At 53.5% G+C, this 27,197-nt stretch overlaps 2 protein-coding genes across 6 annotated transcripts in view; one reads left to right on the forward strand and one right to left on the reverse strand.

The window, feature by feature from the left end:
- Positions 1-27,197, forward strand: part of LIMS2 (LIM zinc finger domain containing 2) — a 39,301-nt gene that overhangs the window by 6,047 nt on the left and 6,057 nt on the right. Inside the window, exons 1-4 of one of the 4 annotated variants that reach the window (XM_045479384.1) lie at positions 5,826-6,044; positions 13,077-13,236; positions 15,776-15,842; positions 16,100-16,220. The exons of 1 other annotated variant lie outside the window; for it this stretch is intronic. In XM_045479384.1, coding sequence (XP_045335340.1) covers positions 5,896-6,044; positions 13,077-13,236; positions 15,776-15,842; positions 16,100-16,220 — 497 coding nt within the window. In that variant the 5' untranslated portion in view covers positions 5,826-5,895. Of the gene's footprint in view, positions 1-5,825; positions 6,045-6,614; positions 6,870-13,076; positions 13,237-15,775; positions 15,843-16,099; positions 16,221-27,197 lie in introns of those variants that run through there. 2 more of the 4 variants (XM_045479385.1, XM_045479386.1) reach the window with 2 other exon arrangements.
- Positions 20,008-25,033, reverse strand: GPR17 (G protein-coupled receptor 17). Of its 2 annotated transcripts, none has more exons than XM_045479389.1 (2): positions 24,782-25,033; positions 20,008-21,059 (listed from the first exon to the last, which is right to left on the reverse strand). In XM_045479389.1, exon 2 carries the CDS (start codon positions 21,025-21,027, stop codon positions 20,008-20,010), a length of 1,020 nt encoding a protein of 339 aa, XP_045335345.1. In that variant the 5' UTR covers positions 21,028-21,059; positions 24,782-25,033. The 2 variants fall into 2 exon arrangements, with proteins under 2 accessions (XP_045335345.1, XP_045335346.1); XM_045479390.1 differs by having other exon boundaries at positions 20,008-21,097.

Here is a 27,197-nt window from a genome sequence, read left to right on the forward strand (position 1 = left end):
TGTTTTTTGATGCACAAAAGTTTAAAATTGTGATGAAGTCCAATTTATCTATTTATTCTTTGATTGCTTGAGTTTTTGGTGTCATATCTAGGGAAGTGTTACGTAATCTAAGATCATGGAGATTTATTCCTATGTTTTCTTCTACGAGTTTATACTTTTAACTCTGACGTTTTGATTTTCAATCCATTGTGAGTCAATTTTTATATGTGGCCTGAGATAGGGGTTTGAAACCATTCTTTTGTATGTGGCTGTCCAGTGGTCCTAGCATCATTTGTTGACAAAACTATTATTTTCTCATTGAATTGTCATGGCAGCATTGTCAAAAATCAGTTGATCATGGATATATGGGATTATTTCTGGACTCTCAATACTATTCCACTGATGTATGTGTCTGTCCTTATGCTGGTACCAGACTGTTTAATTATTACTACTGTAACTCTGTAGTAAGTTTTGAAATTACAAAATGTTGGCCTGCTGACTTTGTTCTTTTTCAAATTATTTTGGTTATTCTGAGTTTCTTCAGTTCTTTATGAATTTTAGGATTGGCTTGCTCATTTCTGTAAAAAAGGCAGTTGGAATTTTTATAGGGTTTGTGTTGTATCTGTAGGTTAATTTGTTGGGGAACGTTATTGTCATCTTAACAATAGCAAGTTTTCCAATCCCTGAACATGGGATGTCTTTCCATTTATTTAGGTCTTCTCTAGTTTCTTTCAACAATGTTTTATAGTTTTCATTGTATAAGTCTTATACTTTGTTGGTTAAATTTATTCCTAGGTATTTTATTCTTTATGATGCTAGTGTAAATGGAATTGTTTTATTAATTTCATATTCATATTGCTTATTGCTAGTGGGTTTTGTATATTGGTTTTTTACCTGCAAACTTGCTGAGTTCATTTACTAGCTGTAATAGTTTTCCTTGGGGTTTAGGGTTTTCTGTGTATAAGAGTATGTGGTAATCAAATAGAGAGTTTTACTTCTTTTCCAATCTGGATACATTTTCTTTCCTTTTATTGCTAATTGTCCTTGCTAGAACCTCTACTGCAGTGTTGAAAAGAAATGTCGAGGCTGGACATCCTTATCTTATTCCTGATCTTAGAGGGAAAGTTCTCAGTCTCTTACCATTAAGTATGATGTTAGCTCTGGGTTTTTATCAGGTTGAAGAAATACCCTTCTAATCCTAGTTTGTTGAGAGGTGTTTTTTGTTTTTTAATCATGAAAAACATGGATTTTGCCAAGTGCATTTTCAGCATTCATATGATGTATTACATTGATTTTGGATGTTAAACCAACTTTATATCCTGGAATAAATCCCATTTGGTTATGATGTGTAGTATTTTTTATATGGTGCTAGATTCAGTTTTGTTCAGGATGTTTGCATCTCTATTCATAAGTGATATTCATCTGTAGTTTTCTTGTGATATATTTTTCTGATTCAGGGTAATGCTGACTTCACTGAATGAGTTGAGAAGTGTTCCCTCCTGGTAGATTTTTTGAGAAGATTTTGTGAAGGGTTGGTGTTAATGCTACTTAAACACTTGGTAAAATTCACCAATAAAACCATCTGGTCCTGGGTTCGTCTTTGTAGGAAGATGTTGATTACAAATCCAGTCTCTTTACTTGTTGTTGGCCTATTTGGATCTTACACTGCTTGTTGATTCAGTTTTGGTAGTTTGTATCTCTCTAGGTATTTGTCTATTTCTGCTAGGTTATTTAATTTGCTGTAATTTAGTTTGCATACAATTGTTCACAGCATTTTCCTTATAGTCCTTTAAGTTTCTCTAACTTTGGTCCCTTCTTTCATTCCTGATTTTAGTCTTTTGGGTGTTCTCTTGTTTTCTTGGTCAGTCTAGCTAAAGGTTTATTAGTTTTGATCTTTTCAACAAACCATTTTTGGTTTTGTTGCTTTTCTCTATTTTTCCTAATCTCTATTTCATTTATTTCTTCTCTAATCTTTATTATTTCCTCTCTAATGCTTGCTTTGAATTTAGTTTATTCTTCTGTTTCTGATTTCTATAAAGCTATTTTATACTTATACAAGTATTTAAATTATTATACAACTAATTTTTTTAAGTAGGTTCCACGCCCAGCATCGGCCTTGAACTCAAGACACCAACATCAAGAGTCATATGCTGTATTGACTGAGCCAGCCAAGTGCCCCTATTACACAAGTATAAATAACTACAGTGAAAACTATTCAACTGTGTACAACTATAAATTTTCCTTGAGCACTGCTTGAGCTACATCCCATAAATTTTGGTGTGTTGTGTTTTCATTTCATTCATCTCAATCTTTTCCTAATTCCCTTGTTTTCTTCTTTGACTCAGTGATTCTTTAGGAGTATGTTGTTTAATTTCCACATATTTGTAAATTTCCTAAATTTCTTTCTATTATTGATTTGTGGTTTTATTCTATTGTGATCTGAGAATATGCTTTTCCCCCCTAATGTTTGTTTATTTTTGAGAGAGAGAGAGAGAGAGAGAGAGAGCAAGAGAGAGCGTGAGCAAGGGAGGGTCAGAGAGAGAGGGAGACACAGAATTCGATGTGGGCTCCAGGCTCTGAGCTATCAGCACAGAGGCCGATGTGGGGCTTGAACCCATGAACCATCAGATCATGACCTGACCAGAAGTCAAGAGTCAGATGCTTAACTGACTGAGCCACCCAGGCACCTCTGGATTGACTCTTTTATCACTATAAAAGGTCCTTTTTTGTTCTTATAACAATTTTTGTCTTAAAGTCTGTTTGGTCTGATGTTAGCTTCTAGCTGTCTCATGTTAGCTTCCCTTTTAGTTGCTATTCGCATGGTATATCTTTTCCATGCTTTTACTTTCAAACTATTTGTTTTTGTCTAAAGTGAATTTCTTGTAGAAATCATATAAGCAGATTTTTTTAAATGCATTTACTGACTTCTGACTTTTAATTGAAGAGTTTAATCCATTTACCTTTAATGTAATTATTTTACATTTACAATTTACTAATTATTTATGTATCTTATGTCTGTTTTGTTTCTTAGTTCCTACACTCTTGCCTTCTTTTGTGTTAAATTATTTCATTATGCTGTTGTCTTTAAATCAGAGGGGAAAAATAGGTTTACAAACAAAAAATACGTTTATATTGTCTTTTATTTTTATCTATATAGTTACTTTTACTATATCAAGGTTAAATATACTTTGCTGCTTTTTATTTCTTCATGTGGATTCGGATTATTGTCTGATGTCTTTTAATTTCATCCTGGAGGACTCTTTTAGTGTTTCTTTTCAACTACGTAATTTCTATTTGGTCCTATTTTATATATTTTCTACATCATTATTGATATTCTCCATTTGGTGAGATATCATTCTCATACTTTCCTTCAGTTTTTTTAGACATGGTTTTCTTTTGTCTTTTGGACATAATTAAAATAACTGATTTAAAGTCCATCTAATAAGTGTAATATTTGGGCTTCCTCATGGAGGGTTTCTATTGATTGCTTTTTTTTTTTTTCTGTGTAAGGGTAATACTTTTTTGTTTCTTTGTATGTCTCATAATTTTTTGCTGAGAACTGGACATTTCAAATAATATGTGGCAATTCTGAGATCAAATTCCCCCTCACTCCCCAGAGTATGTTGTTGCTACTTGTTTGTTTAGTGACTTTTCAGAAATAATTCTGTAAAGTCTATATTTCTGTCATTTGCGACTGCTTAAGTCTCTGCTTGATTAGTTTAATGGCCAGCTAATGATTGGACAACCATTTCCTTGAATGTCTGTCACCAATAAGGGACTCTGCTGAGGGCACTAAGTGTATGTTGCAGCACACCTTAAGCATTCAACCCTGCAGTTTACAGCTGTGCCTTAGCCTTTACTTCCTGATTACGCAGAGCCTGAGGGTCAATCAGAAGAGAGAGGTTAGGATCTTCTTGGGTCTTCTCTGAGCATGCGCATAGTCCTGGGCTTTGTGTGGCCTTCTAGATTCCTAGGACTATTTTGGTTCTTTTCAAAGCCCCTAAGGACATGTCATTCCTTAATTTTTTCCTTAAAAAATTTTTTTTTATGTTTATTTATTTTTGAGGTTGGGGGAGGGGCAGAGAGAGAGGGAGACACAATCTGAAGCAGGCTCCAGGCTCTGAGCTGTCAGCACAGAGCCCAATGCAGGGCTTGAATCCATGAACTGTGAGATCATGACCTGAGCTGAAGTTGGATGCTTAACCAACTGAGCCACCCAGGCTCCCCTTTAGTTTTTTCTTTTAAGCTTTTTGATTAGTCTATTGTTGCTTCCACTATTATCCATTGCCTATGGCAATGACAGCTATGATACCATAGGCAGTTACAACAGTAATACATTTGAAAAATACTCCCCAAGAGAGGCTTTTAGCAGTGGGTATGTGTGAGTGAGGTCACATAAAGACAAAACTTTTAAATGGAGTCTTCCAGGGAATGAAGGTTTGAAGGAGCTTCAGCCCTGTCTGCTGCATAATTACTGGGAACGTGGGCTGTTATTTTTTAAGGCAGCAATGGAATTAGGATGTAGGGGTCAGAGGCTAGGATAAGTGAAAATATCACAAAGCTCACTGTTCCTACCAAGATTCAACTGTTTTTCTTTTCTTTCTTTTTTTAATGTTTATTTTTTGAGAGAGAGGGAGAGAGGGTGTGAGCAGGGGAGGGGCAGAGAGAGAGGGAGACACAGAATCTGAAGCAGGCTCCAGGCTCTGAGCTGTCAGCACAGAGCCTGATGCGGGGCTCGAACCCATGGCACATTAGATCACGACATGGGCTGAAGTCAGACGTTTAACTGACTGAGCCACCCAGGAGTCCCCAGCTGCTTTTCTTGATGAGGTACCCTGGGTTACTGCAAACCTTTGGTTAATTTACAGAGTTCTGAAAAAGTGGATTCTAACAGTTTTTGCTAGTTTTCATTGCTTTTATGGAGGGACAACATTTTAAAGGCTCTTACTCTGCCATTTATGCTGACATCATTCTTACTATGTCTTTGCAACTTTGTCCTCTAGAGCCAGAGTGCTGGCTGGAGACACAGCATGGCTCCGACGCCTAGTTCTGCAAGACAGGTTGCAGAACGGGGGGTGGGGTGGGGGCACAAGGCTGTGCACAGATTTGAGATTTGGGTTCAATCAGACTCTAATTTCCTTTCTCAATTTCTAGCCCCTGGTACTTCCTTTTACAGTAAATATTTGTTGAATTGATCGGTGCTTGGTCACCTTGGACTTGAACTTTATTTACAAATTGTGATGTACAAAATGCTTGTGGCTATAGCCACCTTCCCAGGTCTATCTGCAATTGTGGAAACCATAAATAAATAATCCCTCCTTAAATGGAACTCTGACTCTGGGTAAGTTCTGGGTTCCAGAGTTGAGGATTTCCCCATGGGAGGGACTGAGTAGGACTGGTACAAGGTACCTAGGCCCTTGGGCATTGACTTAAAGGTGCTACAACAAAACTTTCTAATAAGATTTCCTAAGCATTCAGCTATCCCCATCAGAGAAGAGAGTGGGAGGTGATCTTTGTACCTGTTGGCTTCTCCAAGCTCAGCCTCTCTCTATGCCCTTTTGCCTCTGTGGCCACCTTTAAAAACATATTTGTTGAATTGATCAGGGCTTGGTACTTTTGGAATTGACCTGCGTTGACAAGTTATATTGCGCACAACGCCTGCAGTTATCTGGCTGTGTTTTAGAGCTGCCCCCCAGGTGGTTAATGAATTTGGATTTGCTGGATGAGGTATGCTTCTCGGTATGTGGGCCTGGCATCTGAGTGCCATGGATCCCCTCCAAAGTTTTCCCTCCACCCCAGTGTTGGAGGACCAGTACCCTGCCCTGCTGTTCAGAATGATAGCTACTGTTTTTTGGGAAGGTGGAGGCCAATGCTGCTTGTGCTTTCTGACCTTACTTAGAAAGGTGTTTCAGGGAAATGGAATCGGTGTTAAAGATCTCCAGGAGTGCTACGGATCCTTATTTTACTGCTGACCATAGTGCCTGCTCCACCAGCAGCAGCCACAGTTCTGCCGCTGACCTTGGGTGTTTGCACTTGGATCACAATAACCCTGCTGATCTCCTTAGGTAAAAAAGCATGGAAATAGTGCCTTCCTACCGGTCTTCTATCAGATTCTGCTGCTTCTGTTTTCCCTAGCAAGTTAGGGGATAATCTTTTCTCTGAGCTTTCACAGCATGGACCTCTTTTGGGTGCTTGGCAATTTGTTGGTCAGATCCAGGGGACTGAGGCTACCCTGATCTGGGTCTCCAGGTGGCATTTGTGGCACAGGGTCTCAGGGAAGGAAACAAGGTCGAATGTGGGCATGTATGGGGCTTCCTCCAGGATTCCTAAGCCAGATCAGTCCCATATTGCCCTCCGGAGCTAAGGGGCCATCGTCAGGACGTCAGGGGGCTTGGGGTTCCCTCTCAGGCTCCCAGCAGCCTGGGACCTCCAGGCACCCTGACTTCCCACCATGGACCTCACCTTAGTGCTGTCTGGGACCTTCCCAGCGAATCCCCTCCCCAGTCTGGACCCAGCCCTGCCACCTCAGCTTTCACTGTGCTGCCCCCGCTGCACGAACAATATCCTTTCTATTTGGACTTGACTCTGCTGCCCTTTGGAGATCGCAGTGTGTAACGTGAGCTCCTGTCCAGAGGGGGTGGGGGGAGAGGCGCCCCTGCACGCTGGCCTGTCCCATCGCCGTCGCCGTGTCTGGCCTGCCGCTGCCGCCACCGCCACTGCCTCCCGCCCCCGAGGCCGGGGTGGTCTCCGGGCCGTCGGAGCAGGGCCGCCCCAAGACGGGAGCAGAAGGAGGAGGCCCGCGCCATGGCAGCCCGGCTGGGTGCGCTCGCCGCGTCGGGGCTCTACCGGCGGCGCCAACACCGGCAGAGCCCGCCGCCCGCCGCGCTCGGGTAGGTGGCCGGGGCCGGGGCGGGGTTGGCGGGGACAATGGCCGGAAAGCTGCGGCTGCCGGCCTTTCCCCGACACCCGCTTGGCCCTTCCGACGGCAAGAGCCCGGCAGTCCAGGGCGTGGGGACAGCGCCTGCGTTGGCGATAAGATTGGGGGGAGGGCGCATCTGTGATCAACAAACCTGGGCGGGACGCTGAGAATGGGGTGTTGAATTGTCCTGCGGAGCTCCCATGACTGCTTTCAGACTGGGGTCGTTTTGTTGCTACTTTGTAGATGAATGAACGGAGTGGTCAAGGAACCTGCTGGACTTCGCCCACCCAAATGGCTAAGCTGTGATTTGCAGCCAGTTTGGACCGACTCTAAAACCTGAGCTGCTCTCTCTCATGGAGAATTGCCAGTGTAGACAATGAAAGCCTCCTTTTGGGCAGGGAGGGCAGCCTGTGGCGCTCAGGGTGGACCCTCAAGGCATTTCAGAGGATGAGTTAACCTGGGGTGGGGAGGGTCTGAGGGGGCACGTAGATGGTGGTGGAACCACTAGTGTGGGTGTCAGGGGCTGGGGGCTGGGCCCCAGGGACCATCTGGGTGGAGACTTCTAGTAGAAAGTTGGGGAGAGAGTGATGAGGACTGTGAATTTGGGGTATTGGCAGGAAAGTGGCAGGTGCGAGCCTTAGAGGAAGAGGTGGGGGAGGAACAGTGGGAGAGGACCCTGAGGTTGGGAGGAGGGGGTGGGGAGTGAGGGAAGAGACAGGGAGCAGCAGTCACAGGGGTAGGGGTATCTGAGGACCCAGGAAAGGAAGGACGTCCAGGGGCTAATGCTACATGGATTGCTCTGAGCTCACTGCATTCCCATAGTCCGGGCAGCCCTCCTGAGGGGTAATTAGGACTGAGCCACCAAAGACGTCTGGGGCTAAGGACAGAGCAAGGGGTGGGGCACTGGGTAGGGGGAGGGGCCCCTATTGCACGGCTGGGATTTCTGGCCCCTTAGATGCCAGGACACGGGGACTGGACAAGACTGTTGCTTCGGTGGGGTACCCAAGGCTCAGGATGCCAGGAAACTCACCCGAGTGTGGCAGTGCTGGAATAGGAACCCTCACTGCTGGGCCTCCGGTGTCCTTGGACATGGGTGGAGTGAGAGGTGGTGCAGGGAATGGCGATCAGGGCACTGGTGGGTCATAGGCCCTGTTGGAGCGAGGTTCCACAGTGTACACACGCAGAACAAGAACAAGGCCAACGTGCAAGGAGGGCACATGGGCGTGATCATGGACACTAGGCATGGGAAAGCCCCAGGCATGCAGGCACATATGTTTATTTGCTCCTCGTCTTTACTTTTCTGTGAACTTCTGGCTCGTGCCCTTCCTCACCTCTGTTGTCAGTGTGACAGTTCTAAAGCCTATCTGCTTAAAAGTAAATGAAGCTGCTAGAGCCAAGAGGTACCACTGGGGCTTCAGGAAATGCCATGTAATCTCCCGCAGTCTCCAAACATATCGGGAATGTGTTTCTGATGGTGGAAATACCTTGTGTGTGGCAGCCTAAGGCAGCAGTTAGTTTTCCAGCCTTCCCAAGGCTGAGTGTGGAACTGGCTTTGTGTAAATTCCTGTTTACTGTGTGCAGCCAGGTGACCCCAGCTGCTGGCTTCTGCCTGGCCTCTCGGGGGAGTGGCAGGGAAGGGGTCCAGGCAGTGCCGGGGGCACCTTCCACTCGAGCTTCAGACATCATGTTGCAGTGGGATCCCCCTTCTCTCCCTGCACCTGGAGAAGGGCCTGGGCACAGAACAGGTGCTCAGTAAGGATCTGTTGGATGAAGGGGGTGGGGGGGGAAGGATGCTACTAGCTGCCGATGACGGAGCAGTTATGGGCTGTGCTGCAAGTGTCACCTCACTTAGCCCTCCCAACCTCCCCCGGAGGTTGCTGTTGCTAGCCCATTTTACAGATGCGGAAGCCCAGGCTCAGAGAGCACTTTGCTGCGGACCACATAGCCAGGGAGCACCTGAGCAGGGATTGCAGCCTGGTCTGCCTGGCTGTAGAACACACGCTCAGGCTGACGTGGCCTCAGTAATACTGACTCATTCTCCTCCCAGCCTCTGCCTGTTCCCAGGCTCTCACTGTCTTTCTAGGCTCAGATGGGTGGGAGGCTGGAGTGGGGCAAAGTCTAGGGTTGCTAAAAAACCAGAGTTTTGAATGGCTGTGCCTAGATAATGCCACCAGGAGCTGAGGGGACAGGAGAGAACATGGTCTAATCCTGTGTGACCCTCAGCAGGTTACTGACCCTCTCTGTACTTCAGTTACCTTATCTGGAACCAGCAACCTCTCCTCACAGGAAGCTGGCACAGAGAGGGCTCCCCCCACCCCACCCCAGGCTAATAGTCATTGTAAGGCTCAGTGACATCTTGTCACTCAGTGACATCTTGCACAGGCCCACAAATTGACTTGTGTTGGGCTGTCAAGATTGAGAAAGTTTTGGGGGTGCTGGGAAGGGCCGGAGAAGAGGTCCATGATGGTGCACTCTTGTACACCATGGCATGCTGGCCATGCCCTCAGCAGCGTGAGTGTTGTCCAGCTGGGGCAGGATGGTGGTGTCTCCTTGGAGGGTAACTGGGTAGACTTTGTGCTCCCCATTCTTGGCTGGAATGTGTGAAGGAGGACATGGAATGTCCATGTGTCCCACCCTTTGCCCTCTTGCAGGGAGCGCAGGCAGGCTGCTGGCCTTCCCCAGGACTGGGTGGGGGAGGAGGTGCTCTGGAAGGCTCCCAGAGTTGCTGGGAAACAACAGCTCTCTTTATCCAGCGCTTGGCCTGCCCAGCCCTGTGCTCCACACACTGTATACCAGTGAGTTCTTCACTCCAGCTCCGTGGGGTGGTAACTGTTACTCTGACACACCTCTTTGCAGATGAGGAAATGAGGCCCAGAGAAGCTGGTACCCTTTTCCAGCCCCCCCAGCTAGTGTCTGGGGCTATCAGGATTCAAATGTGGAGGGGTGAGCCCAGAGCCCCCTCCTGTGTCCTCGCCTCCTGCAGGAGACAGCTGGCATTTCTCTGATGGTGACATGGTTCAGTTGTTGGGCACATTTGCATGTCTGTTCATTCCTCTGTCTTAGGCCAGTGGGTTGGAGTGTTGTCTGTGGTCCCGAGCAGGGTGGCATGGGGACACAGTCTCAGGAGTGCTTTGGGGGTGCTACTGCCCCCAAGACTTGGGCTAGGGCAGCCAGTGGGTGTGAGAGGGAGGTGGTCACCCCCACATCCCACCTTCCTATGCCAGGGCTTGTGCGAGGTATGTATGTAGGGGACAGATGGCAAAATCCTCGGCCTCAGGCACCTAGGGACCAAGCCAGGGAACCAGCCGTAGCCCAGTTAAAGACCAGCCACTCTGGTTAGGGGACCTCGTGAGGATGAACAGGAAGGCAGGTTGTGGCAGCTGCTGTGGGGGTGGTGTCTGTTAGCGTCCTGGTCAGAAACATAGTTACAGTGAAACAGAATGGCAGAGGAGAGTTTAACAGAGGGTCTACTTATGAGAGCAGAATGGTGGAAGGCTGGTAAAGTGTCTGGTCTAGCGGCAGGCGACTGGGGGTGGGATTGGGTCCCTGAAGGCCAGAGGGCAAGGGGCTTTGGGAGGCGCTGGGGCTCTGCAGGTGCTCTCTTAGTTAGGGCCCAGAGCTCTGGATTTAAGCAGCAATCCCAAAGCCTGGGGCTGGACTTGAATCCTTGTTTTGGCTTCATTTTCTGGGTCCTTTGGGGAATTCCAGAGCCAGAGTCACAGGATTTCCTGTTGTTTCTCACTTCTCCAAGACCAGCAAGGTCTTGTACACAGCCTGGAGTTGGAACTTCCCCCCGGCCCCGCCACCTTGGGTGTGTGCTGTGGGAGGACAAGGCCGCTAGGGTCACAATGTTTTCTAGCGGGAAGCCATGCCTGTGTTGAAGAAGTCCAGCCCAGCCCTCCATGGCGGCTTAGGCAGTCGGCCCTCTGCTGTCTGGCCCACCTCATGGAGACCAGCAGGGGGTTGGGGACAGTGCAAGGTGTGTGGTGGGGGCAGAGTGGCTGCTGCACGAAGACCTTCTCTTGCATCGTGAGCTCTGCCCGACTCTTCCTGCCACTGTACTGCTTCCTTGCCCCTGTGGCCAGTACGTGGACAAAGAAGGTGGCTTTGGTCCCCAAAACACACCTGAGGGCAGGCTAAGTCCTAAGAATCCAGGGTGCCTGTCAAGGTTTATGGAAGAGTCCTCTGGCCCTTCCCCTGCTATGTGGGGTCCCCAAGCTGAGCAGGCAGGAAGTCCTGTCTGGGGGCCCAGCCCAGCTTCCAGCCTGTGTGCCAACAGTCCCCGTTAGACCCACTGTTCACAGCCCACACCCAGACTCCTGACAGGCAGAGCCCTCTCCCACCACCTCCTGGGCTCATCCCGGTTAGGGAGCCTTCCTCCCTATGATTGATGCCTGAATGCCCCAGCAAGAGCTTCACTCACTCAAGAATTCTTCTCATAGTGCTGTGGCAGCAAGACGGGGGTGGGATTCGTACCCTGGGAGGCAGTACAGGCTGGAAAGATATTCTCAAGAGCATTCAGGTTGTGTCTGACCACTCTCTGTGTCTACTTGACATTGTCAGCTGGTTATCTCTTTCCCTGCTGAGCCTGACTGTCCTGCTTTGGCTAGATATCCAGGCAGCCACCGCCAATCTGTCAGAGTTGACACTTGAAACAAAACTTATTTGCTACCCTTATAGCAAAAGTCATGGGCATCAAGGTATTGGAAGGTCAAAGAGGTTGTCAGTCTGACACAGTTCCTCCTGGCCACACCTCTGGACCCCTCAGCATACAGTTTGGATTCTACTCCTCCCAGAAGGAAGCAAGCCTGCCACTTACCCCAGGGAAGCCCACCACGGTTGAGGACATTTGCTCCCCAACCTGCTCGTATCCCAAACATTCACATTTTCACTTTCCTCGTGGCAGGGTGATTACATGTTTTTTTGGGGCAGGTGATTTGCAACTAACTCCTGGTGTGGAGGAAAGAGCCATTGCAGTCCAACCAATCTGGGTTCAAATCTGGACTCCGTCATCTGCTGTGTGAGCTTGTGCAAGTTACTTAACCTCTCTGAACCTTAGGTCTCTCATCTGGAGGGCAGGGTTGCCTCAGGGATTAAATAAGGGGCATAAAGAGCCACTGATTTAGGCCTAGGTGAAGTTCTATGAGAGGCTCTGTTTCCCTGAGAAGAGGTGATAGGAGACACAGGAGGGAACTGAGGTGGCCACTGACACCTGGGCCAGCAGGATGCAGACCAAGCAGCCTGGGAACCAAGCGGAGACATTGGAACCATGCACTGTCCTTTGTGTGGGCTTCCTATGGGCCAGGCATGCGGCTGAGTGCTTCCATGTGTCCCTGATCTCACTGACCCCTAACCCCTCTTATGGACTTTCCATGGCTGGGAGTCTGGACTCTGAGAGTGGGGTACAGCCCAGGCCACAGTGAGAGCACTTGTCTTGAGCCCTCGCTGCTCTGACCAGTGTGGGCATGGCTGTGGCCCAGCTGTATCTGACACTACATGGAAGTCCGTGGGGGTGGCAGGGCATGGCAGAAAGATGGGGGCTTTGGAGTCTGGAGGGGTGCTGGTTTCTAATCTGGGCTTTGCCTCCGCCCACTGTGGCCTTTGGGAAGGGCACTCACTCCCCTCAGGACTTGGCCTGTCCATCTATAGAATGGAGATGCGGCATGGGCCTTGTAGGGTTGTCATCCAGGAATGTGTGCCGTAGCCCCTGGCATGCGCTGGCACTTAGGGGGCCCATTGGACACAATAGCTCCAGCTATACAGAATCTATTCTATACAGAATCCCAAGCAGGCTCCACACTGTCAGCGCAAAGCCCGACATGGGGCTCAAACTCATGAACCATGAGATCATGACGTGAGCCGAAATCAAGAATCAGACGCTTAACCGACTGAGACATCCAGGTGCCCCTAAACACGACTCTTATTCCTCGGTGGCTCAGTCGGTTAAGTGTCTGACTTCGGTTCAGGTCATGTGTGGGCAGGTGTGCGGGCTGACATGAGCCAGTGTCAGGCAGCCGGGCTGAGCCTCCGCGGTGCCAACACTGCCATCAGTGTGAGGATAGCTGTTCCCCCCAACCCCCCTCCCCGGGAAGGTGTGTCCATCATGTGCAGCCCTCCAGGCTTGCTCATCTTGGCCCCTCCCCAGTCCTGACCTTCCCATCCCCTCTCCCCCCTGCAGCAACATGTCCAACGCCTTGGCCAATGCGGCTTGCCAGCGCTGCCAAGCCCGCTTCGCCCCGGCAGAGCGGATCGTTAACAGCAACGGGGAGCTGTACCATGAGCAGTGCTTCGTGTGTGCGCAGTGCTTCCGGCCGTTCCCTGAGGGGCTCTTCTACGAGGTGAGGACACTCCCAGGGCCCTCGGCTGGATGCCTTCTTGGAGCCTGAGCCCCTGACCAGCTCAGAGTCTGCCTTCCAGGAGCCTATGGGCTGTGCTCAGCCATGGTCCTGGTCAGTCATGCCAGGTCTTGAGCTTGCCTCCCCTGTGGGCACATCCTCACTTGCGAGGTGTGAACAGTGCACCCCTGGTGGCTGTGGGTGCTTAGGAAGGGTCACCACTCATCCATCGTCCTCTGGGTAGACTCTGAGCTAGTAGAGTAGAGCTAGTAGGGTAGGCCACGGCATGCAAACACCCTGCCCTGCTGGCACACACCCTCCCTTGGGATCAGATGGTGCTCAGTGCTCTGGTTACAAGGAATCTTGGGGTAAGGAGGGTGGGTGGTCAGGGAAGGTAATGTTTGAGCAGACGTGAATGAGGTGAGGGAGCCGTGTATACATCTGTAGGAAGAGCACTCATCAGAGGGCTCAGCAAGTGCAAAGGCCCTGAGGTCAGAGTATGCAGAGTATTTGAGACGCGGAAGGAGGCAGTCTGTCTGATGTCTAAAAAGGACCACTGTCCTTGCTGTGCTGAGGAGACACTAATGGGGGCAGGTACATGAAGCTGGAATTATTGAAAGAATCCAGGTCAAATGAAGGGATCTAGACTGGGCCACACTGGCTCTTAAGAGCAGATTGTTTAAATTTTCAGTAATCTTGCAAGCTAGTGGATAAACACAACTCTTTTTTAAAAAATGTTATTTATTTATTTTGAGAGAGGGAGAGCATGCTCGCATGAGCAGGGGAGGGACAGGAAGAGAGGAAGAGACAGAATCCCAAGCAGGCTCCACACTGTCAGCGCAAAGCCCGACATGGGGCTCAAACTCATGAACCGTGAGATCATGACATGAGCCGAAGTCAAGAATCAGACGCTTAACCGACTGAGACATCCAGGTGCCCCTAAACACAACTCATTCCTTGGTGGCTCAGTCGGTTAAGTGTCCGACTTCGGTTCAGGTCATATCTCACGGTTCTTGGGTTTGAGCCCCACATCAGGCTCTGTGCTGACAGCTGAGAGGCTGGAGCCTGCTTCGGATTCTGTGTCTCCCTTCCTCTCTGCCCCTTCCCCACTCATCCTCTGTCTCTCTGTCTCAAAAGTAAATAAAACATGAAAAAAATTTAAAAACATTAAGTTATATAAATGTACAGGAGATAAAATTGTATTAAAAACAAAGTAACACATACTCAAAACTCACCACTTCCTAGTTATTTTATTACATTTTACTATCATCTATGCCTTTGAGGTTATCTGTCTATTGCATTGTGGTGGTGGAAACTTGGTGCCATGATGGCTACTGCACATGTCTTAACTCCACGCTGGTGCCATGTTGGTAGCTTGACATCGTCCACGATGGAAATATTTACACCATAGAGATGGGCAAATGCTACAGATCAGACTGCATCTCCCGAAGGTCCTGTTGGTAAACATTTACCCCTGGTGGTTGCAGTGGAGATGGAGATCAGGGGTCAGAGGCTGGAGAGACGTCAAAGTATAGATGATGGGATTGGCGGATGGATGGCTGTGGGGTACGAGAGCTCCTCCTGGCAGTGTGGGAGGAGCTGTTCCTCATGGCGCCTTCCAGTCTCCTGGGAAATGCTGGCCCACCGTAGAGGCAGTGGGAGGGAGGCAGAGCTCTGTGAGCAGTGGTCATGTGCCTAGAACAGAGCCTGGCGCACAGGAGGTGCTCAGGGAATATTTGTTGCTGAATGAATTTAACGCCTGCCACCTCTACAGGCCCCTGGGTAGGGCTATGTCCAGTCACAGCCTAATAAGACACTCATTTCAGAAAAGAGGGTAAATCAAATTTTTAAAAAAGAAAATGAAATTGTCGAGAGAAGAAAGCAGAGACAGGCCTGGCCACATTTGGGGCCAGCACGAGAGCTGTCATTGCCCAGGCAGACGGGGACAACGGCTGGTGGCTCCTGCTGGCTGCAGGACTTCGGGTTCTCCCTCAGGCCCCCATGTTTTTCCTTGTCCCTCCTTCTGTGTCTCCTCTCTGGGTCTCTTGTGGCCTCTGGGAGAAATGGACTTCTCACACAGAGAAAACACACAGGAAATAAGGGCCAAGTGACATTTATAAATCAAACTTGATTCCAGCCCTTGGCTCACTCCCAGGACCAAGGTCTTGTGAAAACAGCAGAGGCTCTTTGAGGACTGGCCTTGCCCAGTTCCCAGCTTCTATGCGACCCCTCACTTAGCCTGTCTGCCCCGTTGAGTGGGCCAATTCTCTCCATCTCCAGGCCTCGCCCCTGCTCCTCCCTCTGTCTGGATTGCCCTCCTTTCAGCACCCCCACAACCCCCCTGTGGTCTTTCAGCTCCTTACCACCTCCTCCAGGAAGGCTTCTCCTCCACCCCCACCCTGCTTCCTGTGGTGGTAGCAGTTGCACAAGTTGGGATGCTTGTCCAGCCTTCCCGAGGGTGGGTCCTGACCCAACATAGACTGGCCAGCTCGGGGAGAATGATGGGGTTTTGCTTGAACTTTCTCTGCTGGGCCGTTTGCAGTTTGAAGGCCGGAAGTACTGTGAACACGACTTCCAGATGCTGTTTGCTCCATGCTGCGGGTCCTGCGGTAAGGGCTGGATACAGCACACCTGGGGTTGGGCCGGTGATGGGAGCACAGGTGCTCCTCCCTGACTGCCCTGCACCCTGCCTCAATGGGCACTAGTTCTCTGCAGGCGTCACTGTCCCGTGCTCTGGGAGGGAAGCCCTGGTACCAGGCTGAGCCTCAGGCGAGTGCCAGCGAGGGCAGGGCTTGGGAGGGGGCTGCGGGGGTGGGGGTGGGGGGACTTGTGCCTGCCCCAGCAAACAAGGACCTGTCTCTTCCAGGTGAGTTTATCATCGGCCGTGTCATCAAGGCCATGAACAACAACTGGCACCCTGGGTGCTTCCGCTGTGAGCTGTGTGACATTGAGCTGGCCGACCTGGGCTTCGTGAAGAATGCAGGCAGGTGAGGAGGGCCCTCACCCAGGCACTGCTTACCGAGAGCCAGGCTCACCCCAGGTGGCGTGGCCTGTGCCCACGTGTTGTGTCCCTGCAGGGCAGACAAGAGACCCCTGCTTTACAGGAGAGGGCTGGGGCTGGAGAGAGTAGGGGGCCACGAGTCAGGGCTCGTCCAGGCCTGGGGGCGCTCCCCGGGGCAGGCTGACAACAGGCAGCGAGGAGAAAGGTGGCCGAAGCAGGAGCCATCACGTGCACTGGGTGGATAAAGAGCTTTAGGCCATCACTGTGGCCAGCCACCCCAAGCTGCTGACCCCGGGCGTCTACCTCCTTCCAGGTACCCAGGGCTGAATGTCACTGGAGAGAAATCACACAACCACGGGGCCCAAATTTACTCTTAAATTCAGGTGTCCTTGGTAGATTAAGTTCCCAGCTTCCAGGAAGCCTGGCTCTGTTCTCCCCGCACTGTCTCTGCACCCCCCCATAGCGGTGACCTCCCTCCCACTTTCCCCGAGAGGAGGCTCCCCTGCTCCCTGCACCCTTGCACCCCCTGCCTCAGTCACCAGGCACCACGGAGGCCAGAGGCCGGGTCCCTGCTCCTTCCTCCACCCTCTTCTCCAGCGGGGCTGTAGGCTCAGTCTGTGCTTTCCCTCAGAGCTGTCCTCCCACTGCAGGACGTGCCAGCACCCCTGCTGACCCCCCTCACTGGCTCCCCACTGCCCCTGCTGGCCTCCCCTCACTGGCTCCCTACTGCCCCTGCTGGCCCCCTCACTCACTCCCCACTGCCCCTGCTGGCCCCCCTCACTGGCTCCCTACTGCCCCTGCTGACCCCCCTCACTCACTCCCCACTGTCCCTGCTGGCCCCCCCTCACTGGCTCCCCACTGCCCTTGCTGGCCCCCCTCACTGGCTCCCCACTGTCCCTGCTGGCCCCCCTCACTCACTCCCCACTGCCCTTGCTGGCCCCCCTCACTCACTCCCCAGCACCCCTGCTGACCCCCCTCACTGGCTCCCCACTGCCCCTGCTGGCCCCCCCTCACTGGCTCCCTACTGCCCCTGCTGACCCCCCTCACTCACTCCCCACTGCCCCTGCTGGCCCCCCTCACTGGCTCCCTACTGCCCCTGCTGACCCCCCTCACTCACTCCCCACTGTCCCTGCTGGCCCCCCCTCACTGGCTCCCTACTGCCCCTGCTGACCCCCCTCACTCACTCCCCACTGCCCCTGCTGACCCCCCTCACTCACTCCCCACTGTCCCTGCTGGCCCCCCTCACTGGTTCCCTACTGCCCCTGCTGACCCCCTTCACTCACTCCCCACTGCCCCTGCCGGCCCCCCTCACTGGCTCCCTACTGCCCCTGCTGACCCCCCTCACTCACTCCCCACTGTCCCTGCTGCCCCCCCTCACTGGCTCCCCACTGCCCTTGCTGGCTCCCCTCACTGGCTCCCCACTGTCCCTGCTGGCCCCCCTCACTCACTCCCCACTGCCCTTGCTGGCCCCCCTCACTCACTCCCCACTGCCCCTGCTGACCCCCCTCACTCACTCCCCACTGCCCCTGCTGGCCCCCCTCACTGGTTCCCCACTGTCCCTGCTGGCCCCCCCTCACTGGCTCCCCACTGCCCTTGCTGGCCCCCCTCACTGGCCCCCCACTGTCCCTGCTGGCCCCCCTCACTCACTCCCCACTGCCCCTGCTGTTCCCCCCCTCACTGGCTCCCCACTGCCCCTGTTGGCCCCCCTCACTGACTCCCCACTGCCGTTCTGGTCAGGCCCAGATACCTCCCTCCACATGGCCAGACCGACGGGTCACTGATGGTTCTCTCTTGGCCTCTTGGAAGGCTTCGTGACAGCTTTTCCTTCTTGCTGGGATGCCTCCTCTCCAGGCGCCCGGGACCCTGTGTTCTCATGGTTTCCTTCTGCCTCACGGCTGTATAGGTCCCTCACCTCTTCCGACTTATCTCCGTCCACCGGCCTCTCCACGTCGGCCTTTTTGGGGCTCGGTGCACAGCCCTCATGTCTGTCCAAAGTCCCAGAGCCCCGACTGGCATGTCCATGCTGGACAATCTGGATGCACCCCTCCACACTACACCATTCCCTTGGGCTCTCAGCTACCCATGTACCGTCTTTGCTTGGAGCCCACTGAGTCTCCCAAACGCAACAGGCCCCATCCGGATGCTGGTCTCTCCTCCCCGTGCCAGGGAAGAATGAGCGCCCACCCCTGCTGTCTCTGACTACCGCCCCCCTTCTGCCTGAGTACTTGTACCCCCTCTGTCCTCTGCTGCCACACCGCTTGCTCTGGATGCTGCCTGTAGCGATGTCACCCGCTTGCTGGCCATGTTGTCTGGTGTCGGTGCTGGTGTCTGCAGGGCACTCGGCAGGAAGGGCTGTGGGGGGCAGATGGTGTCACAGGGGTCCTGACCCGGGTCGCCTGCCGGGTGTGGGCCTGGGCGTGTCCTCTCTCCTTCTGCGCTACAGCACTGGCTGCTGGGGAAAGCAGGAGAGGCTGGGAGCGCTCAGGGAAGTACGGTACTGCTGTAGAGGAAGCATGGCCCCCACACAGACCCTCCAGGCCCTCTGGGGCCCATGCTGCAGAACTTCAGCATCCACGTGGGCCAGGCCTGCGTGGGACATTCAGAACCAGAGGCAAAACAGCATGTGCTGCCTGTCCTGTCTTCACTTCCACGTTGCCACTCTTGGGTCAAAGGGAGAAGTTCTGGGAAGGAACTTATGTTAGCCAAACCCAGTAACCTTGAGAATCTTCAAGTACACTTGTGTTTATCATCAGTATAATCAGTATAAATGGGGAGCTGCTAGGGTGCTAGGTGCCATGCTCTGGAGCAAAACGGCCCCCAGGCTGGCCCACTGAGGCTGGGAGAGCCTCTTGGGAGGGAGCAGGGCTAAGGACAGCCCTGCTGGTCTGGGTTAGTGGGGGCCAGGGTCACATGCCAGGCTCTCTGCCAGTGGTGTCCTCGGGCGGTGACAAGGCCTGGCTCCCCATATCTGTCTATTTAGGCCGCGTGCGCGCCCAGGACCCAAGAAGGATCAGGCAGCTGCTGAGAAGCTTTGGGGATTGTCAGGCCACGTGCAGGTCTGCGTGTGGGTTCACAGTGGGCGGGGCCAAGAACCCCGCACTGCGATGATGGGCCCTACAGGTCGCATTTGTTGGGTGTCACCTGGTGGCCAGCCTGAAATGTACACACAACCCTCAGTTATAAGTTAGAGTCCCTGTCCCCTAAACATAGGGGTCATCTGGCAAAGGGGACACCCAGGGCCTGAGCTTCAATGGACACCTGAACGCCCTGAGCTTCAATGGAAACATCTACACACCCCTCCTTCCCCTCCCCCAAGAGTTCTGCACCCCCTTCTCTGGAGTCACTCACAGCTGCCTTCTGGGCTTCTCTCTGTAGAGCTGCGCTGCTCTGTGTTTCTTGTGGAGGGAGGTTGGGAGTTGAGCAAGCAGCCCTTGGGAAAGAAAGACACTCATTGTGCAGGAACTGTTCCTCCAGTCTCGTCGCCACAGGCTGAAGTCATTGAATATCTAGTAACTGTAAGTGAGCAGGGTCAAACAGTCTCTGTCAGAGGGGGTGGCTGACTGGTCCTGTTAAGGGCTCTCCCCTTTTAGGGTTTTGCATATCAGATAAGGCAGAATTGGGTGCTGGGTGCCGAGTTTCGCCCTTGGAGAGAGTGGGTGACCCACTGGAGAGTAGGTGGACCTCTCTTTCATGAGTCTGGGTGGCTTGCACCCTGATGCGGGAGTCCTTCTGAGGACAGCCTGCGGCTGGGCCCAGGCTTGGCGTTGCGGGGCTCACAGCTCAGACCTGGCACTCAGCGAGCTCTCATTGGTTTTCCCTTCAAAGCTGGGGGGTGGCCCCGAGAGCCTTTTGCCACAGACCAAATTGCACAGGGCGTCACGGAACTTCTCGGCCACAAAGAAGTACATGACTGGATCGAGCGCCCCATTGAGGCTGGTGAGGCAGGAGGTGATGCGGTTTCCGAGGGCCAGGACGCGCTGGGCGGCGCATGAGGTGCCGTGGCCACGGTAGTGCAGCACGTAGACCGATCGGTGCACGTGGTAGGGCACGAAGCACACCAGGAAGATGGTGAGCACCATGGCGATCATGCGGACCGCCTTGTTCTTGAGGCGCTTCTCCACGCGGGGGCCCTGCCGCAGGCTGCGGATGATAAGCAGGTAGCAGGTGACAGTGGTGACAAACGGGAAGGTGAAGGCCACGGCCAGTGACACGAGGGCATGGTGGGAGGCCTTCTCCCGGTACAGCTGCAGGCACACAACCGTGTGGTTGGTTTGCACGGTCTGTGGGCTCACCAGCAGTGGGGCCATGGCCACGGCCACCACCACCCAGAGGAAGGCGCAGGCCAGGTGCGCGTAGAGGGGCCTGCGGAGCTTGAGGGACTTGACAGGGTGCACGATGGCCAGGAAGCGGTCAGCACTGATGCAAGTGAGGAAGTAGATGCTGGCGTACATGTTGAGGTAGAAGAGGAAGCCGGTGAGGCGGCACGGGATTTCCCCAAACGGCCAGTGGTTCCCAGAGAAGTGGTAGACGAGGCGGGTGGGCAGGACCAGCACACAGGACAAGTCGGCCACGGCCAGGTGCATCAAGAATACGTTGGCGGGGGTACCCGACTTGTGGTCCCGGATGAAAAGCCACAGGGCCAGGGCGTTGCCAACAAAAGCCAGGATGAAATCCAGGAGGTAGAAGGAGGCGAAGAGAACGTTCTCTAGCGGCGTCTCCTGGCCACATTGCTCTGCAGTGGCCAGGGAGGAGTTGGCAGTCAGACCTGGGGAAGCCACCTCGAGGCCATTCATGCTTCAGCTGGAAGCAGAGCTGGAGGACGAACCTGGAGGGAGCAAGCAGACAGGTTCCAGAGCCTGGGACCTGAGAAGCATCTTAGCTCAGCATCGCCTTGGGGACTACTGAGGGCACCCCCTGTGTTCACCTGGGGTGGGTGAGTGTCAGAGGCTTTCTGAAGCTCAGCAAAAAGCAAAAACGAAGGCAGGGCCTGGAGCTTGCCAAGCTGCTGCTGGGGCTGGCTTCCCACCTCATGATGTGTCCCTGCCGGGCACCCAAGAACCTGAGACCAGGGCCATGTGTCCCAGAAATCCACTCTCAGACCAGGGCATGGAGTCAGCACTATGGGGAGAGTGGGGAGTGAATCCCACCTGTTTGGGCTCTGGGATGGAGGGAGGGGCCCCACATTTTCTGCTGTGCTTCCCAGGGGGGCTTCCTGAATGGCGGGGTGGGGGGTGCATGGGAAACTTGAGCTCCACTCCCAATGGGTGGGTGCATAGATCACCTATTTCTTTCTTTTTTTTTTTAAATTTCTTTTAAGTTTATTTATTTATTTTGAGAGAGAGAGAGAGAGAGAGAGAGAGAGAGAGAGAGAGAAAGAGAAGGAATATCCCAAGCAGGCTCCATGCTATCAGCACAGAGCCCAACATGGGGCTCAAACCTACAAGCTGTGAGATTGTGACCTGAGCCCAAACCAAGAGTTGGATGCTTAACCGACTGAGTGACCCAGGTGCCCCTAGACAACCTGTTTCTGAGAGCCTGGTGCATGGGGCCTGGCCACCTCCTCTTTAGCCTCGCCTTTGCTGGGTGAACCCTGCACACCCCAAGTCCTGGGACCCTTCCTGGCCCATCTTGTGGCAATTCTCATGACTAGTGCCAAGTGTTGTTGCCTTATGCTTCTCTCCTGCCAGTCCCTGACCACAGCTCCTCCAGCACCTGCCACCCAGGAGGGCACCACCAGGAATCCAGTGATGGGCAGTTTCCCAGGAGGTCAGAGGCCTGCTCTCCGCCAGCACCTGAAGGTGCTGTCCAGGCCTGGATCCCAAGGTCTCTCAAGCTTTCCGGACTCAGCCTATCAAATTCATTTTGGACATCCTAACGGTGGAGGCCTGTATCTTAGAAAGCCTTACACTTGGGCCCTAGGCCAGTGGGGGGCATTCTACCACCCAGAGTAGTTTAACACCAGGAGGCAGATTCTTTTCTAGGAGAGGAAAAGCTATTTTTCCCAGAAGGTAGTGGGACTGGCTCTGGTTTTCCAGCCAAGATCGGCAGCCCCGGAGAGGCCTGGAGCCCAGGGAAGCTGCCTGTGTCTGCCTGGCCTCCCCAGCCTGGTTTGCCCACACCTGAGGGGGGCCAGCATAGAGCCCTGCAGTGTGTTTGGTGAACCCCAGTTCTGGGTAGGCGCTCTGGCTCCGTCCTCGACAGAACGCACTCCTGGGTTGATTTTGGTCAACTCAAGAGATCCAAAAAGGAGAGGAAGACCCCAAACACCCTGCCCCCCTCACCAGCCCTAGGAGTGGGGGGTGTGGCAGGAGAGGGCAGGACAGCAGGGCGAGAGCAGCACATCCTGCAGTCCCAAGATGCCGCCAGCCCCTGATCCTCGTGCTTTGGGGTTTCAGCCTGTCCGACCCTCACCTGCAGTACAGCTTCTGGGGCTCCCCGGGAAGCCTTGCCTCCTGACACCCACACTCGGGCAGGAGAGAGGCTCCCAGGAGAGACGCGGCGTCCCTGCAGGCTGTGGCCATGGCAGGGCCGGGGTCATTATCCTGGCCGAGCCTGGCAGTGTGAGCCAGAGCAAGTTCTCTGCGAGTGTCTCCTGGCCTCAGTTCCCTGTCCTTTTGATGGCCATGGTAAGAGTTCTGGCAGGGGCTGAACTGAAGAGGGGGCATCCCTCAGGAGGCATGCTGGTAGCTGTTAGCATGGCAGCCTCCAGAGGAGGGTGGGATGGGTGCCATCTCGAGGCATGGACAAAGAACAGAGGCCTGAGGGGAGGGCCTGGCATGCCCTCCTTCAGTAGACGGAGCAGGGCAGTGGTCCAGACGGTGGCTATGCTGGGCTGTCGAGCTGGGCAGCAGCTGGACCCTCCCCATCCTGCTTCATCCACCACCACTGGGGTCCTGCAGCCACTTCCAACCCCCAACACATACATGGAGGGGTGAGGGCCGGCTGCCTGGGCAGGAGAGAGCCAGGGCAACACAGGTGAGGGGCAGAGAACATCTGGCCAGTCACTATCCTAAAGTAAAGGGGTGCTTTCCTAATAATAATATCTCAGGTTAGTCACTGAAGGGATCCAGGGTGGTTCCCTTGCCCAACTGATCTATCCTGGCTCCAGAGTGGGTCAGGATGCCTGGAATCCAACAAGGAGGTTATATTCCTGCTGTTTCCACGTGCATGTGACCCGAGGGCTTATTGCCAGGGAAGCCCTGGCTGCTGGGAGAGGGGATGGGGCCAAGCGAGGAAACGGTCAGGTGGAACCCCTCTGCTCTGGGCCGCCCCTCACACCTGGACTCTGACCCACAGTGCAGTTGTCACCTGGGCCTCCCTGAGGGCTACTCACAGGTACCGACTACCCACTTTGCCAATCCTCGGAGGCAGGCATCCGTAGCCCTCCTTTACAGATTAGAGATTAAGAGGTCAAGGCTTAAAATGGGCTAATTTTCCCAAGGTCATCTGGCTAGGGACAGTGGCCCCAGGGTTGGAAGTCAGGTCAGGGACACCCAGCAGGGACACCCAGCACCTCCCAGAACGCGGCTTGGCCTCTGGGGGTGCCTGGTGCCAGAGCCGGGACTGTGGCTCCATCTCAGGGCTCACCCTGGAATTGTCTCCCAGGCTCCGTGGCACCTTCTTGGGGTTTGGCCCCAGGACTGGGGATGTAAGTTTTGGTGCCCAGTGCAAAATGAAAATGTCGGGCCCCTTGTCCTGTAGGGGCTACAGGATGATGACAGCAGAGCATTAAATCGATGGTGGGGCCTGCCTGGCCGCACAGGCTGCTAGCCTCTTGTGACGCCCAGTGGGCACGCCAGCACCTGGCTTCCTGCCTCCTGCCTGGTGCCCCTGGCTTCCCATCACTGCCGAAGGCGCCACATGTATGGTGCTCTCTCTGGGATCTAGACTCCATTTTAAAGTGCTTTTAGGCTTGTTTCTGGTTTCTTGAGGTTTCTTCACCTCCTGTTTTAGGAAGTTTTGATACTGATTTTTGCAGTGTGGTCTGAAATGGGCTCCTGCTTCACTGTGCAGACCCTAGAGATGCAGGCCTGGGTCTGGCCTCACTGGCTGCTCCATGCTGCTGCTCAGGGCAGGGCAGCGTAGGCACCTTGAGTGTGGCCTGGGTGTGGACAGTGGAGGAGTCTGGGGCCGTGGGGCGGGTCTTGGGCCTCCATGGAGGGGAGGAGTGGGCAGAGGTGGCCATAGGAAGAGGCCCAAGGTGGTGAGTACAGCTCAAGGTGGGTGGGCACAGCTGTTTCCTGGCGTGGGCTGGCCCCTCTTCTTCCCTGCTCCCTTTCCTAGTTCCTCCCTGTGCCACAGTGGCCCAGGGTTGGAGAGCACAGGTGCTGATCATGGGACTGTGCACGAGGCACTCACCCTCTCTAAGTCCCCGACAGTGGGACAGGAATCCGGCCCAGTGGGGCCACTGTGAGTCAGAGCAGGACAGCCTTCAATAAACCGGTTGTATCGTTATCGCAGAGAGTGTTTCAGGGACAGGGACACCCCACCCCTGCCTCTGCTTGTTCCTGAATCCCCTGCCTGCCCATGCTGGGCCCTGGTCCTTACCTCTCACAGCCGGGTCCAGGTGCAAGGGCAGGAGGGCTGCAGGGCGGCAGGTGGGCTGTGGCCAGCGGGTGGTGGTGCTGGCAGTGGGCTCCGTGCAGCTGTGGAGGGAGGCCGGCTATTTAAGGAGGGGAGGGGAGGCTGCAGCGTCTGTGGCCCTGAAAGGCCGCTTCATTCCCGAGGGGGTCCTTGTGTGGTGGGCCACTCCTACGGCTGCCTGTGCTGCCACTGGGCCGTGAATATTCCAGTGTGTCCCAGCCCGCGTGCCCCCTCCCCCGGCCGCCCCCCACAGCCTGGCCACTGAGCGTCACAGAAGCCGAGTGTGTGACTATGTTCGAAGCCGTGGAGTGGGCGCGGGCTGGGTGGGGTGGGGGGATTGGCTGGCACTGACAGAGACAAGAGGACGTTTCAGCACAGGATAATTTCCTACCGATGGGGGGCAGGGAGGGGCTGGCCGCTATGGCAACGGGCCTGGGCTCCCAAGCCTGCTCGAGGGACAGCGGAGGGGTCCTGTGAATGGAGAGGGTGGGAGGCTGAGGAGTTTTGTTTGGTCGAATGAGAGGGGGCTCTTTCAGGACACTTGCTGTAGGGTCCTTGTGTCTTGCCCCATATAATTAGGCTCCGTTCGGACGTGCGGAATAAATCATGGCCTTTATCTTGAGCGGGGCACAGCTGCAGGCCGCCTCATAATAGGGCGCTGTCTGTGCCTGTGGGGACGCAGCTCAGCCCACGAGGCCTGACCCATACCTGTGCGGGCTCCTCCTCTGGACAGGAGGCCTGTGAAGAGGGTCACCGCTGCCCACTGCCTGCGGGCCCCGACACTCCTCTGGGGGGTGGCTCGAGTCTGGGGGTGTTCCTATGTGGGCAATGGCTGCTTCTGATACAGGACAGGCAAAGCCCATTTCTCCCTGTCTTTCCCCCAGATGGCACATCCGGTGATATGGGGAACCAACGCATCGTGCCTGATCTTAAAAGACTTTTGTACCTTTTAGTTAAAACCTTACGAACTGTCCACAGCTATCACTGGGAAGTAACTACCACGTGTGCGACCTTAAATTTGTTTTCCACACAATCCTGTGCAGTTGGGATTGTCGCCCATTTTGCAGATGAGGAAACTAAAGTTCAGAGGTGAAGTAACTTGCCAGGAAGTGGCAGAGCCAGGATTTGAACCCGAGCATGTGTCACTGAAAATCTTATGATTTGTGTATGTTTGTTTTGGCTTGTTCTGGTTTTTCTTTTCTTTCTTTTTTTTAAAAAATGTTTAGTTTGAGAGAGAGAGAGAAGGAGAGAGAGAGACAAAGTGGGAGTGGGGGAGGGGCAGAGAGTGTGAGAGCGAGCCAGTCCAGGCTGTCAGTGCAGAACCCAAAGCAGGCTTGAACCCACGAGCCATGAGATCATGACCTGAACTGCAATCAAAAGCTGGATGCTCAACCTAATGAGCCACCGAGGCGCCCTTGATCTGGCTTTTCTGTTGCACCTTCATGATGGAATTCTTAGGCTGTATCTTCATCCTACCTAGAAAAAAATTCTGCAGATTGCCTTTAGATCTTGTGGGATCGGGTCTGTTGAAAAGACATTCCCCATCTGGGGTTCCTGGTGGAGCACCTCAGCTGGGTCTCGGCTGGGAGCCAGTGGGGTGCGGAGGTGCGCGAGCCAGGGTGCGGCCCCTCTCCTGCACTGCCCTGTGTGGAGGTCTGGAAGGACTGACTCACACAGGTTTGAGATGAATGTGTCTGACCACCCTCCCCAAGCTGGGTATTTCGGTTGTTGGGTGATTGCTGACAGTAGCTATAAGGGCACCAATCGTTGCAACAGAATTCTGGGGAATTATACCAATTTCTATAGCTTTGAAACAAAAGTGATTCCATATGGCTTAAGTGCTGTCCTAATGCCAAGATTAGTCACCAAAATTGGGAGTGGGGTCATGGGGAATAAATGCTGGGTCTGTGACAGAGACACAAGCAGGCGGCAGGTGTCCTGTGGAGATGGGGAGTGGCAGGAGCAGTTCTGCTCAGACCTGCAGTGGCAGGGGGCCTGGGGGTCTGGGTGAGTGGGGTGGAGATGGGGAGATGAAAACTGCAGCCACAGGCCACATCTGTGTCCTGTGGGCAGGTGGAACTAGGGGGCCCTGGCTAGGGGATCGGCTCCTAGTCCAGCCTGGCTGTATTGTCCTGGGAGACGATGCCCACTGTCCTTCCCTTCCTGTCTTTTACAATCATTCATTCACTCACATACTAGAGACTTAGCCTGAGCTGCTACCCTGTGGGGGGCACAGCCTGGAGCTGGTCAGTGGCTTAGTAAGTGGCTACTGGGCACTCATTTGGGCCCCTTGCCCTGCACACACCTTTGGGAGATAAGACACAAATAAGGCAAGCGGACAGCAGTGTTATGCAGCAGGGGGTCCAGACCCAAATGAGGT

The sequence above is a fragment of the Leopardus geoffroyi genome, chromosome C1, assembly GCF_018350155.1.
Source record: "Leopardus geoffroyi isolate Oge1 chromosome C1, O.geoffroyi_Oge1_pat1.0, whole genome shotgun sequence".
NCBI lineage: Eukaryota > Metazoa > Chordata > Mammalia > Carnivora > Felidae > Leopardus > Leopardus geoffroyi.

What these genes read in the sequence shown, in the direction of transcription:
- GPR17 (XM_045479389.1), bottom strand. Translation starts at nt 21,027, where the DNA reads ATGAATGGCCTCGAGGTGGCTTCCCCAGGTCTGACTGCCAACTCCTCC.